Source organism: Zea mays, chromosome 4 (assembly GCF_902167145.1).
Source record: "Zea mays cultivar B73 chromosome 4, Zm-B73-REFERENCE-NAM-5.0, whole genome shotgun sequence".
NCBI classification, from domain to species: Eukaryota; Viridiplantae; Streptophyta; class Magnoliopsida; order Poales; family Poaceae; genus Zea; species Zea mays.
This window is the reverse complement of record NC_050099.1, coordinates 24851948-24866829: the sequence shown is the minus strand read 5'-3', so window position 1 is coordinate 24866829 and position 14882 is coordinate 24851948. Positions and strand designations below refer to the sequence as shown.

The window sequence follows — 14882 nt, the reverse complement described above, 5'->3', positions numbered from 1 at the left end:
ACTTTTCGGCAAAACGCAGTGCCGAAGCTACCACTCATGAAGCTTCGGTACTATAATATATATGAAGACGAAGGTTCGAACCGACTTAAAGATGAAATGACTTCTTAGTCCATAAGGGTCTGAGTCATAACTGTAATACTTTGTAAGGGACATGATTGTAATTTCACACAGGCTGCGTCCTGTGCCTATAAATAGATGAACAGTACTCATTTACTGTTCACGCGATCCTGTAATCATTGACGCTTCACACTGGAATTATTGTTCTTTATCAAGGCAAAGGTATAAATGTACTTGAATATTATGTTTTAACATTCAAGTTCGTATAATAAAATATATGTTTAATAATATCTGTCTTTAATATGAATTTCTTTAATTTTCCATATATTAGCATTACATCGTTCTATAGAGCTAATCACGAAGGTAAGATCTTCGTGATATTTTGCTTATGGTCTTCGCCCGAAGTTCATTATATCCTAAGGGAGATAATGCTTCAACGGACGAAGGACATTAACGTTTAACATTTTATGTTGTCTTGTTCTTAATTCATAGCATTTGAGAACAAGTCTCCAACAACCAACATATACACAACTATATTAAAAAGAATCGAAGAAAGGAGGTCACCTTGTCGGATGTTCTTGTGAACATTAAAGAAAGGACCAACTTCATTATTCATTTTAACCCCAATGGAAATTGCCCATTATTTACTGGCGTAAACACGTCACAATGCACTTGCATGTTTCTTAATCGTAATTTTAATGGTGGGACCAATGGAATTGCCTGAGCAGCGGTGATAATCCCTGCTGAGGAAACGACAGCACAATTATGCAAAGTCAGCATGAAGGCGAGAACGATCAAAGGACGATGTCATCAGAACCGAATTCCCGCCGCCATCATCAACTCGGCGTTCGGTTTTAGTCCATGCCGGCTCGGTGTCGGTGACATACTGTGTTTGAATTGGCTGGTATAATCAATCACCAAGAAGGGAAATGGTCAAGGCAAACACCAAGAACAGTCTAGCTCTACTCATGTGGCAGAAGTCACTCACAGTTAAGTCTACGCACGTAATGATCGCTGTCAAGACAAGTGTACCGCGATGTCAGCAGCCTAAATTGACGAGTTTTTGCAGGACCGTTCGGCACAACTCTGAAACCAGAGCAGACACCATCCAAGCATGCTCTCTGTTTGCACTAATCAGCAGTTGCAGTTTCCCGCGGCAACACCCTTTATAAGCCTGGACGCCTTGCCATCCATTAGCACACACGAAAAGGGAGAAACCACGCAGTCTCACACAAGGCCGTGACGAGCATGGCGGCGGCGCAAGCGCAACCGGCTGCGCCGCACGCACTGCATCTGCTGCTGTCGCTTACCATGTTCCTGCTAACGGCAGGCGCGCAGCGGTCCGACTCCGACTCCGACATCGAGCGGGACGCGCTGCGGGCGTTCAGGGCCAGCGTGTCGGACGCGTCGTTGTCCGGTGCGCTGCAGTCGTGGAACGGCACGTTGCACTTCTGCCAGTGGCCCGGCGTGGCGTGCACGGACGACGGGCACGTCACGTCGCTGAACGTCTCCGGCCTGGGGCTCACCGGCACGGTCTCCGCGGCCGTCGGCAACCTCACGTACCTCGAGTACCTCGTCCTCGAGAAGAACCAGCTCTCCGGGCGCATCCCAGCGAGCATCGGCGGGCTGCGGCGCCTGCGGTACCTCAGCCTCTGCGACAACGGCGGCATCAGCGGAGAGATCCCGGACAGCCTCCGCGGCTGCACCGGCCTCCAATTCCTGTACCTCAACAACAACAGCCTCACCGGCGCCATCCCCGCGTGGCTCGGCGCGCTCCCCAACCTCACCTACCTGTACCTGCACCAGAACGCGCTGTCCGGCGAGATCCCGCCGTCGCTCGGCAGCCTCACGGGGCTGCAGGCCCTCAGGCTCGACGAGAACTGCCTGCGAGGCAGCCTGCCCGCTGGCCTCGCGGAACTTCCATCCCTCCAGACGTTCAGCGCGTACCAGAACCTGCTGGAAGGGGAGATCCCGCCAGGCTTCTTCAACATGTCGTCGCTCCAGTTTCTTGTCCTCACCAACAACGCGTTCCGTGGCGTCCTCCCGCCCTACGCCGGCGCGCGCATGGCCAATCTCAGATCCCTGTACCTCGGCGGCAACAGCCTGACGGGCCCCATCCCCGCGGCGCTTGGCAAGGCCTCCAGTCTGACGTCTATCGTCCTAGCAAACAACAGCTTCACTGGGCAGGTGCCTCCCGAGATCGGCATGCTCTGCCCACAGTGGCTGTACATGTCGGGCAACCAGCTGACGGCGAGCGACGAGCAAGGCTGGGAGTTCCTGGACCATCTTACCAACTGCGGCAGCCTGCAGGTCCTCGCCCTTGACGACAACAAGCTCGGTGGCCAGTTGCCAGGCTCCATTGCCCGCCTCCCGAGGGAGATTCAAGCACTGAACCTAGGGAAAAACCGCATCTCCGGGTCAATCCCACCGGCCATCGGCGACCTCATCGGGCTCACAACGTTGGGCCTCGAATCCAACCTCCTCAACGGCACCATCCCAGCAGGGATTGGGAACATGAAGAACCTCACGAAGTTGGCGTTGCAGGGGAACCGGTTGACGGGGCCAATCCCATCCTCCATCGGCGACCTCACCCAGCTACTGGAGCTTGATCTGAGCAGTAACGCGCTGAGTGGGTTCATCCCCGACACTCTAGCCAACCTGAACCACCTAACCTCGCTCAACCTCTCGGGCAACGCCCTCACCGGCCAAGTCCCAAGGGAAATCTTCTCCCTGCCGTCCTTGTCGTCCGCCATGGACTTGTCTCACAACCAGCTAGACGGCCCTCTTCCCTCCGACGTCTCCAGCCTCACCAACCTTGCTCAGCTAGCGCTATCCGGGAACAAATTCTCCGGTCAGCTACCAGAAGAGCTGGAGCAGTGCCAGAGCCTAGAGTTTCTTGATCTGGATTTCAATTCCTTCCATGGAAGCATCCCTCCGTCGCTGAGCAAGCTCAAGGGTCTCAGGAGACTCGGCCTGGCGAGCAACGGGTTGTCCGGGAGCATCCCACCGGAGCTCGGCAACATGTCTGGCCTGCAGGAGCTGTACCTGTCTAGAAACGACCTGACAGGAGCCGTCCCGGAGGAACTGGAGGACCTGAGCTCCCTGGTCGAGCTGGACTTGTCCTACAACCATCTCGACGGCAGCGTGCCCCTGCGCGGCATATTCGCCAACACTTCCGGGCTCAAGATCGCAGGGAACGCGGGACTCTGCGGTGGCGTCCCGGAGCTCGACCTGCCCCGGTGTCCAGCTTCCAGGGACACACGATGGCTTCTCCACATAGTGGTGCCTGTCCTAAGCATCGCTCTCTTCTCGGCCATACTCCTCAGCATGTTCCAGTGGTACAGCAAAGTGGCCGGACAAACAGATAAAAAACCTGATGACGCAACGCCGCCGGCGGATGACGTCCTCGGCGGCATGATGAACTATCAGAGAATATCGTACGCCGGGCTGGACAGAGCTACAAACGGCTTCGCGGACACCAACCTGATCGGCGTAGGCAAGTTCGGGTCCGTGTACCTGGGTGCCCTGCCCCTGGTGCCCAAGGGCGCTCCGGACTCGGCGCCCGAGAAGGTCGCCGTGGCCGTCAAGGTGTTCGATCTCTGCCAGGTCGGTGCCTCCAAGACGTTCGTGTCGGAGTGCGAGGCGCTACGGAACGTCCGGCACCGGAACCTCGTCAGGATACTCACCTGCTGCGTCGGCGCGGACGCGAGGGGCGACGACTTCAGAGCGCTGGTGTTCGAGTTCATGCCCAACTACAGCCTGGACAGGTGGCTGGGCGTCAACCCCAGGTCTGAAGAGCCGAGGATCGTGAAGAGCCTGAGCGTGATCCAGAGGCTCAACATCGCCGTCGACATCGCCGACGCGCTCTGCTACCTCCACACCAGCTCCGTACCGCCGATCGTCCACTGCGACGTCAAGCCCAGCAACGTTCTCCTCGGCGAGGACATGAGGGCGGTGGTGGGCGACTTGGGCCTTGCGAAGCTGCTACATGAGTCCGGGAGCCATGACACTTGCAACGACACAAGCACAGTTGGCTTGAGAGGCACGGTTGGGTATATCCCGCCAGGTAACTCCAACATCCAGTGTGCCAGACATATTGGATGACATGTCACATGTATGTCTCAACCCTGCTTTAATTTGTGTGCTGCGCAGAGTACGGCACGACAGGGAAGGTGTCCACGCACGGCGACGTCTACAGCTTTGGGATCACGCTGCTGGAGATTTTCACCGGGAGGTCACCGACGGACGACGCGTTCAAGGACGGGCTGACGCTAATGGAGTTCGTGGCCGCGTCGTTCCCAGACAAGATCGAGCAAGTCCTCGACCGGGCCCTGCTGCCGGTCGTCCAAGGCATCGATGGCCAGGTGCCCTGCGGCTCCGACGGCGGCGGCGCGCATGTCTCGGAACGCGGCTGCCTTGTCTCCGCTGTGAGAGTCGCGCTCAGCTGCGCGCGTGCAGTGCCGCTCGAGAGGATCAGCATGGCGGATGCGGCCACCGAGTTGCGCTCCATCAGGGACGCTTGTTGTGCCCATTCGACTGGACAATAAGGTATACAGGCTCATGTAGAAGTGAGTTCGATTTCTTGCTGAACTGTGCGTTACATATTGAAATTAAAATTGAGGGGGGAAATCAAACTGCTCTCTTACATAAGCAGGATTAACCATCCTGTTTTTTACTAATTTCTCGCTAATCTGTGAACGAGAAACTGTTTTTGAATTTCCCAACTGCTTTTCATTTTCAAATTTAAAAATAGTTTTTGAATTCCACGGTCGAGAAATAATGTTTCTCGGCCTGTTTTCGTTGATTTTTCAATTATTTTTTCGATCAAAATTCGTTGTTTGCAATGTATAGACTTTCAGATTAAAAAAAAATAAAATTCAAATTTCTTGGCCAAGATTTCGTGTTTCCTCTGCGAAATTTGTTGTTTTTACAATAAAATGACTATAATGTTTTTTCAAAAAAATGAAAATTAAATATGGATATACAAGAATATCCATGAAAATATCTATTTTTTATATATTTTTAAAATTTTGAACAAAATTTGGTTATATCGGTTAGGAAATTATTTCCCGATATAAATAAAAAACCGTGCATCTATACCACTATATAATTCACTAGTTTAAACTTTGCAAAATCCAACCAATCAAGTCACCATCACTAAATGCACCAAACAAATTATACCCAAACTTAACACACTATAACGGTTTAGATTGCTGGATAACTCTCTCCCATGCTCAAATCTAATGAATAAAATTATTTGGATCATCTCTCATTTCTTCCCCTCTCCCTCCCATGTCCCCATTGTCATTGTCAACCCCTTCCCTCGCGCCATCGACCTCTCCGTCCCTTTCTTAGTATCGTAGCGTTAGCACGAGTTGTATTCTAGTAGAAAAAAAGTTATACCACGGTGTAAATAACACCATAAGAGCATCTTCTACAAGGAGCTCTAAAATAGAGCCCTAAAAACTGAAATATAACTGCATTTAAAGTGTTTAGGGTCTCAAAAAAATTACTTCAACAGTTAGTGCTTAAATAATGCTATTTAGAAAAAAAACATCATGTTATTAGGAAATAAATAGTTACAGATTAAGAGGAAACGAGAATATGACTGTAATATATAGGTACTATATTCAGGATACGAGAGACCGGATCCTATAACCGTTTGATGAATTTCTATGAAACAGTGTCACTGTTGGAAGATGTATTATGTGGTCACAAGCCCTATATTATAAAATACAACCTTGTTTAGGATGCTCTAAAAGAGCTGGTTGCAGCAACGGATTCCTATCCTATTTATTGTCTGCTTTTTTCAATCTTTCCATCACCAACACAATTCGTAAATCTGCACGCTGATATCTTGGAGAGCTACAGGGGTCCGGAGAATAAAAGTTAAAGGACAAAATCAAATAACTATGGCCGTGAATTGCATCAGTGCCGCAAATTTTGGGTAATTCATACGCGATTTGATTGCTTACTAATTTCATGCAGCTCCGTACGTGATCTTCGGGTATTACATTCTGTAAACGCATCGGCAGCTGGTGTATAAATAGGTGGCTAAGTTTGCGCACAGAAACAACATAGAACAAATGGAGACCTTGAAGATGGTGAAGAACATCGCGCTGTTGCTGCTGCTGTTCAGCAATTCTAACCCAGGTATGCCGGCCATCTTCTTCCACACAGACAACTCTTGTCTCCATACACCACCGTACTCTGACGAGTCAGGAACACCTGTTTGTTTGAGCGAGCAGGAAATGCAGCAGGTGCCTGCAGCCTCTCAGACCTCGCCGTGACGCAGGCCGCGGTGCCCTCGAAGGCGAACGTCTATGCGGTGACGGTGGAGAACCGGTGCATCTGCACGCAGGCGAACGTCAAGCTGGCGTGTGACGGGTTCAGCTCCTCCGTGGCCGTCGACCCAGGCGTGCTCAGCGTGGACGGCAAGCTCTGCACCCTCAACGGCGGGCGCCCCATCGGCATGGGCCCGGAGTACGCCGTCAAGTTCTCCTACGCCTCGCCGTCCCAGTTCGCCTTCAAGCCCGTGTCGTCTTCCATCGCCTGCTCCTGATTAACTCGTCGAGGCCGGCCTTAGCTGTTCGCTCTGCCATACTCACATTCTTTTCCACGGCGATTCGATGTTTCGAACAATATATTGAGGGTGAATAATTCATCGGGAGTGACATTTTTGATCGATTTCTGTCACTATATATGCGTGCATGAATGGACAAAATAACTATTCAAAAACCGAATGTGACAGTGCCGGTTTTCATGGTTAAAACCCGTACAGTGGTCATATATGCAGGTGATCATTGTCGGCTCTTGATACAAACACTGTCCGTTTATAGATACAAACTAGCATTATTTGGGAATCGATTTGTGGCTTGAATTGGCTCCTGGTTCTAAAAATGACCCTGATAGAGATAAGACTATATGATCTTAAAAAGTGTTAATTTGTAGTTTACATCTTTTATTTCACAAGATTTTATAGAGTTAAAATCAAATTAATACATATGATCTAGTCACTAATGACTATACAAATGAGTGTATCGTTGTATGCAACAATCTAGGATGGAGAAATGACAAACACAATTTATAGATGTTCAAAAGTTATGCAAAAAAAACCAGTTATTATCTATCCAACTAAATTATATTTGAATTACTTACATTTAGAATTTAAAATGACCAAAACAACAAAAGTTGTAGATATCAGAAAGTTATGCTACTTTATAGTTTCCAACTATTCCATTAGAAATAACCACGTTTAAAATTCTAAATGTATCTATCAAAAATATGTTTCAATTTTCTCGCATTTGAACCACGTTTAAAATTCAAATTCTTCAAACAACCTTGGATCAAGAAATAACAAAAATAAAAGTTAGAGATCTCAAAAATATATTGACATCCTTTTCATTTGAATTTGTTTAGGGTCTTAAGTACTTATTTTAAAAATACATAAAAAATAAAATAGATGTGCTGACAGCTTTCCTTAATAAAGGGTTGTATGAGTAAATCTATATGAATCAGCCTGAAGAATTTGCATTACCTGTACAAGAAGGCAAGGTGTGTAAGTTTTTGAAGTCTTTGCATGGGTTGAAACAAATACCAAAGCAGTGGCATGAGAAATCTAATAATACATTGACAAAAGTAGGCATTGTTGTTAATGAAGTTGATAAATGTGTGTACTACCGCTATGGTGGGGTAGATGAGTGATTATGTGTTTGCATGTTGATGACATATTAATCTTTAGGGCTGATATTAATGGTATAAAAGGGTTGAAGCCATTTTTGTCTTAAAACATTGATATGAAAGACATGGGTGATGTTTATGTTATCTTGAATATTAAGTTGGTTAAAATGACAATTGGATTACCCTTATGCAATATCATTATGTTGAGAAGGTCTTGAGCCATTTTGGATGTAAAGACTACAATTTTTTCGACACCATATGATCCTAGTTAAATTCTTTGAAAGAATAAGGGATTAGGAAGAGACCAATTGAGGTATTATCAGATAATTGGTTCACACATGTACTTAGCGGGTGCTACTCAACCTGATAGCTCCTTTACGGTTAACAAATTGATCTAGTTTATTGTTAATCTAGAAGATGATATTTTGCTTGAACTTGAGAGAGATATGCACTATTTGAGTGTCATAACGAGATATGGACTTCACTGTTCTAGGTATCATAATGTACTTGAGCGATGTTGTGATTCTAACTAGATTCCTAATGCTGATGCGATAAAGGCAACAATAGGGTATGTCTTTACTCATGGAGGAGCCACTATCAAATGGAGGTTTTGCAAACATATCATATTGACGAGGTCATCCATAGAGGGTGAGCTTACTACATTAGATACATCTACTATGGAAGCCAAGTTGTGCAAATAGACCATATTGACAAGTTCGACCATGAAGGGTGAGCTTACTGATAGAAATATGCCCTAGAGATAATCATAGAGATGAGCATATTTCTTTATATCCATGATATACATATATTGCTTAATTGAATATCCATGAATGTCACCTTGTATTGATTAGCAATTACATGAATTGTTTGTGAGATTCTTTACTTATATGGTTATTCTAAATGATGTCACTAGTCAGAGTCATGACTAGCACATGTATTAGTAGATGAATACATTCCACAAGTCATGGGCATAGAGATGTTAAACTAATAATGTCGGTGCATGTATAACATGAGGCTGGATCAATCCAACATGAGATATTGTAATATAGTTCTCTTTTTGCAACATGTATATTGTGTCCTTTGACCTAAGATTGTCGCATGTTCTCAAGATGTGAATTGACTTACTTAGGGACTATCAAATGCTACTCCATAACTAGGTAGTTATAAAGGTAGTTTTAGGTTTATCAGGAAGCATGCTGTGAGTCATGGTCAGTCAAGATGGAATTTGTCCATCTCTTCTTGAGATAGATATCTCTGGGCCCCTCGAGTGATTGGATCAAGAAATACATGGCCGTGCTAGGGTTAAGTGTTAACAAATGAAAGGATTCCAATTCACGGTATTGAGAAAGAGTGGTCAGATTAGAGCCAGACCAAATATCATGAGACAAAGGGAACATGAAAGTCGCCTAGAGGGGGGTGAATAGGCGTAATCTAAAATTTATAACTTTAAACACACACTACAAGCCGGGGTTAGCGTTAGAATTAAATTCAAGTCCGGGAGAGAGGGAAAACAAATCAAACAAGAATCAAGGCGAGTGAACACGATGATTTGTTTTACCGAGGTTCGGTTCCAAAGAACCTAGTCCTCATTGAGGAGGTCATAAAGATCGGGTCTATTTCAACCCTTTCCCTCTCTCAAACAGTCACTTAGACCGAGTGAGCCTTCTTCCTTAATCTCATGGGTCACTAAGACCCTGCAAGGACCACCACACACTTGGTGTCTCTTCTTCGCTTACAAAGCACTTGAGAATAAGAATGGAAAAATAAAAAGGCCAAGCCAAGCAACAAGAGCAACAAAAGAACACAAGAACACTCTCTCTCAAGTCCCTAATGAAATTGAGTTAATTTGGAGGCTTAGAGAGGATTCGATCCATTTGATGTGTTTTGGAGTGGAGTCTTTTGCTCTTGTATTGAATGAGATGTTTAGAATGCTTGGATGGTTATGAATGAGGTGGTTGGGGGGTATTTATAGCCCCCAACCACTTCCATATCCGTTGGGAAGGCTGCTGGCGATGGGCACACCAGACAGTCTGGTGCGCCACCGGACACGCACTGTTCCATGTCCGGTGCGCCGCCACGTCACCCAATCGTTAGGGTTCGGAGCTGGGTCGACCGTTGGAGCTTTGTCTTCTTGCAGCATCGAACAGTCCGGTGCCACACCGGACAGTTCGGTGCCCTCTGACTTCACAGCTCTGACTTCTGCGCGGCACTGTAGCCCACTGCAGCACTTTGCAGAGTCGACCATTGGCGCAGATAGTCATTGCTCCGCTAGCACACCGGACAGTCCGGTGGCACACCGGACAGTCCAGTGATTTATAGCGGAGCGCGCTCTGGAGAGTGGCTGGTATGGAGTTGTACGAGCATGATGCACCAGACACTGTCTAGTGGCACACCGGACAGTCCGGTGCGCCAAACTCCAGCTCACTCTAAGTCCTTTGCTCCATTTAAATTGTGTCCCTAATTTGATTCTTTTATTGGTTTGTGTTGAACCTTATGCACCTGTAATACATGAGTTCTAGACAAAATAGTTAGTCCATGTGTTTGTGTTGATCATCAACCACCAAAATTAATTATAGGAAATGGTTAACCCAATTTCCCTTTCAGAACAACATGTGCATAATGTTGCAATGGTTTGTCTGATATGATCTTCATGTGTGCATAGGAGTTTGACATGTCTTGCTAGACGCCGCTGTCAATTATCAGGCCAAGTAAGAGTACTTGAGCCATGTCTATATGTACGTGAACCTATAAGGTCACACACTTAAGGGGAAGGAAGCCTAACCCAGATTAGATCCGAAAATAGACAGGGCTTTCAGGTTACTGATGGGCTTCAAAGTTAGAAGCCCACCAGAACACCTATATAATGAGGGGCAGGGGCGCTGTTATACGAACCCTAATTCGCCACCAGTAAATGAGAAGTCGCCCACCTCTCGCCATCGCCTAGCCGTCGTCATGAACCTAGCAGTTCGATACGCGACGCTTGCTCCCTATACGTGTGGAAACCTCGGAGGTCTGCATCTGGAGCACTAGGACGAACCGCACGAGGACGTGAATGACGTCAGCGACTGCACGACACTACTCAACATGTTCGTCTACATCAAGACATCTTCCACTGCCCTGCGCGTCTAATGGTAATTCTATGACCTATAACCGCAGTAGGTCTTGGTTTTATGGGGTTGAAAATTTTGTTTTGTGCTAGTGTAGCCTCCCCATAATCCATTACTTAATGCATTAGATACATCTACTATGGAAGTTGAATGGCTAAGAGAGATCTCGATAGATTTAACCATAGTGGAGAAAATCATTCTAGTTATCCTTATGAACAGAGATAATCAAATGGTTATCACAAAAGTTTCAAGTTTAAAGGATAATATGAAATTTTCTAGACATGTGAAAAGATGGTTGAAGTATGTTAGGAAATTAAGAAACTCTAAAGTAATAGTTATTGATTATATAAATATAGAAAATCCATCAATGGAAGGTTTATCTCGACATGTGATATATAATGCATGCAAAGAATATGGGTTTGAGACCCACTTGAGTTGCACATGATAGTAACCCAACCCTTTGTGATTGGAGGTCCCATGAATTAGGAGTTTGGGAAAATAAGCTAAGAGTGTGACTAGGAGAGTAAACATTGTGTTATCAACTCTAGTGATGATGCAACACTCTTTAGTATGTAAGGTAGGATGGCTTTTGTCTTGATATATTCAATGGATTAACATGAGATACCATCCTACAAGGTATTCTTGTATGAACACTCCTATATGAGTTGACTGTTGGTCATGATTTATGAGTTGCGAAAATTTTCTAAGAAGCTCATGAAAGATACATGGGAGTGTGACTTATAAGCTCTACATGAGGAGCCTAAAGAGAACCGGGTAATAGTTAGATTCTTAAGTGAAACTAGTTTGTGCAAATATGCTAATTCACGACATAGTCCATTTAGTAGTTGTGAGCTAGTGTAACTCTTGAACATAGATGGATGTTTAACTTAACAGTCTCCACACTCTACTCATGTATCACTAGTGTCAAACCCAATAGCTGGTCCTATAGGTATCTTCAGCGACCTATTATGTTGTTTCTCCATCCTATTGACAAGGCCCATCACGAAGCCTGTAATTCTCTCAACCTCTAGTTGACACGTTACAACAAGGAATCATTACACCTCCCTGACATTGTCATATCAAAGACTCTCAATCTCGGCGAGTTTCTAGAATGGATTCACTCTTTAATCTTTCCTATAATATATTATATCTTAGAAATTTTGAGCCTTACGAGTATTATTTAATCTTTCTCATAGCAATGCTTGCTTTTGGCTTTTGAATCTACTTATAAAGAATAACACTGAATGTCGATGGCTAAGAAAATTGGATCTACTTTAAAGAATTTGTATTCTCCGAATACATATTAATAATAAAATTTCATCTTGGACTCTTAGGATAGTTTTATTGTTGACGATATAAAGTCGATCGTAACTTGTTTAATTACAACTATGGAAAGTCATTAGGGCTCACTGGACACATTTTTTTTGCTCTTTATGAATCTGAATTGGTTTCATAGATAGACAGAAAGCAAATACTTTATGCATGCAATTATGCTTTCAATTATGCTTAGTGAGTTTTATGTTGGTCTCTACAACATTATGCTTGCAATTCATTTTCTCCAAGTCAATGTAAATATTTTTTCATAAATCACAAGTTTCCTCAACTTCTAATATTATCTATATTTCTTTAGGAAACAATTTTTGAAAGGTCTAGGGAATTTTTATATTTGGTTGTAATAACATGTGCAAATGTTGTTGACCCTAGATATTTTATTGGTCTATACATAGCTTAATGCTCAAATCAAAAATGAAATTTTGATTACTAGTGTTTGTTAATTTTTTTCACTAAATAGTTATAAAGTTGATGTTTCATGTGTTGGAACAGAGATGATGTACTTCAAAAATATGATGTTGGTGTATCAAGCATATACAATGCAACCCAAGAGAGATACAACTTATACATGAGTCAACTTGCAATAAAGATAAACAAATGGGGAAAATGAATAGTGAAGAATTAAGGCTTTACCAGATTAGATTGACTTATTCAGTTAAATGTTTAAAGTTTCTTTTGCATCAAGGATTGGCATTCTGTGGGCATGATTAAAGTAGATATTCTAGCAATAGAGGGGACTTTCTTGAACTTTTGAAATGGCTTGCATCAAAAGTGAAGAGGTGGATAAAGATGTTTTGATGAATGCACTAGGTAATTGTACCTTGACTTGTCCCGATATGCAATAGCTAATTATTCAATGTTGTGTCATATGAACTAGAAATAAAATTATTGAAGAACTTTGTGATCACAATTTTGCAATTCTAGATTATGAGCAAAGTGACATATCATATAAACAACAAGTAGTTCTTTGCTTGCATTATGTTGATAAATTGAGAAGGCCTTGTGAACACTTTCTTGATGTTGTGCATGTACAGGATATTGATTATTATCATTTGAGGAAGAAATCGAAGATTTGCTTGTAAGACATCATTTGACTATAAGACAAATATGTGGCCAAATATATATATATATATATATATATATGGGGCTAGCAACATGAGAGGAGAGATTAAAGAGCTCACAACATTGTTCATTAAAGAGTGATGTTCAACTTATTATGTCTATTGTTTTGTACATCAACTCCAACTAGTCCTTGTTGGTGTTACCAAGGGAAATAATATTTTTGTGTGGATTTTTCATCAAGTACTTCTCTTGTGGGATATTGTTGGAGTTTCTTGTAAGCGTCATGACATGATTTGAAATATTAATCTTGAAAATATGTATTGCGTAAGCTTCTTTTGAGAAAAAAACTTATTTATGGATTTGAAGATATTTGTAAGACAATTTAGTTTTTATATTTATCTTTTATAAATTGGCGATTGATATTTGTGATACTAAAAAATTGACTGATTGGACCACCCTAACAGTTGGAGTGGGAAACCCTTGATTGTATTGCATAGAGGTGGTGGTTACATATATAGACACAGAACCCTAACCCTAATGGGACAGTAGCCCAATAGTGGTGTCGGCCCACACACATAGCCTGTCGCAATGGGGGCACCGCACTCGATGAGACTGGAGTAGAGACCACTGTGGACTCCGAGAAGACGATAGCCCCTGGATGCCGAGGTAGCCGAAGTCAAGGTGGTTGTGGTTGGGAGACACACAACAGTAGCTTGTTCTTCGGGAGGGTCGACGTTCGAGCGTCAACGGTCGGCAGGGCGACACAACAAAAGAGCACCAGTAGGGCAACCTTCTTGCTTCTTCGATTGTTCGGACATCGAGGAGCCTCGCTAGGGAGGCCGGCGGCAGCGCAGCATCTGCGCTGGTCATGGTGGCAGCGCCAGCTGCAGAATAGAAGGGGTAACGACAGATCCAGACAGGAAGGCCACAACAGCGACGGATCCAGCCAGGAAGACGGCGATCCAGCCAAAGGGACAGCGGATCTAGCCAGGAAGGTCACAGCAACAGTGGATCTGGCCAGGAAGTCTGTGGCAACGATGGATCCAACTAAGGCGATGAAGGGGAGGGCGACAGGGCAGGTCCAGTCGAGCAGTGGCCTGCGTCGTGCCTAGCAGGGGGGGTTTGATGTCGATGATGGGTGGTCGAAGGAGAGATGTGAGGAGTCTGGCTAAGTGCCATGCCAGCGCATAGGAGGGACGAGTAGAGAGCCTGGTTGAGCACCATGCCGGCGCATGTTGGGAGGCATGGCGCAGCGGTAGGTGAGTCGAGAGGAGCGACGACGGCGGCCATGCACTAGGACATCTGAACGTCGGTCGATGTGGAGGGAGAACTGAAAGGGAAATGTGCCCTTGGGCCATTTCTAAGTATTTTAGTGATTGAGTGCCAACACAAGTGCGTAAATGTGAATTTATGCTCATGGATGGACAAAGTGCAAATCAAGAGTAAAGGTATGTTTCTAAGCCTTAGTACATTGGTTTTGTGTACTAATATACTTGTCTAAGTGTTAGAAACAGAAAGAAGAAGAAAAGAAAAGAGGTGAAAAAGGCTTGGCTGTGTTCAGCCAAGACTCAGCTCAGTCTGGCACACCGGACTGTCCGGTGGTGCACCGGACAGTGTCCGGTGCGCCAGGCTGACTCGGCGTGA

At 44.8% G+C, this 14882-nt stretch overlaps 1 protein-coding gene across 1 annotated transcript; it reads left to right on the top strand.

The window, feature by feature from the left end:
• The first annotated feature begins 1139 nt into the window (after positions 1-1139).
• Positions 1140-6920, top strand: LOC103652952 (putative receptor-like protein kinase). The gene is made up of 4 exons (XM_008679936.4): positions 1140-4123; positions 4210-4605; positions 6046-6210; positions 6306-6920. The coding sequence occupies exons 1-2, from the start codon at positions 1306-1308 to the stop codon at positions 4602-4604; spliced, it is 3213 nt and encodes a 1070-aa protein (XP_008678158.1). The 5' UTR covers positions 1140-1305; the 3' UTR covers position 4605; positions 6046-6210; positions 6306-6920.
• The last annotated feature ends 7962 nt before the right edge of the window (positions 6921-14882 follow it).

Coding starts and splice junctions, on each gene's coding strand:
- LOC103652952 (XM_008679936.4), top strand. CDS start 1,306: ATGGCGGCGGCGCAAGCGCAACCGGCTGCGCCGCACGCACTGCATCTG. Junction 4,124..4,209: donor GGTTGGGTATATCCCGCCAG/GTAACTCCAACA, acceptor TGTGCTGCGCAG/AGTACGGCACGACAGGGAAG.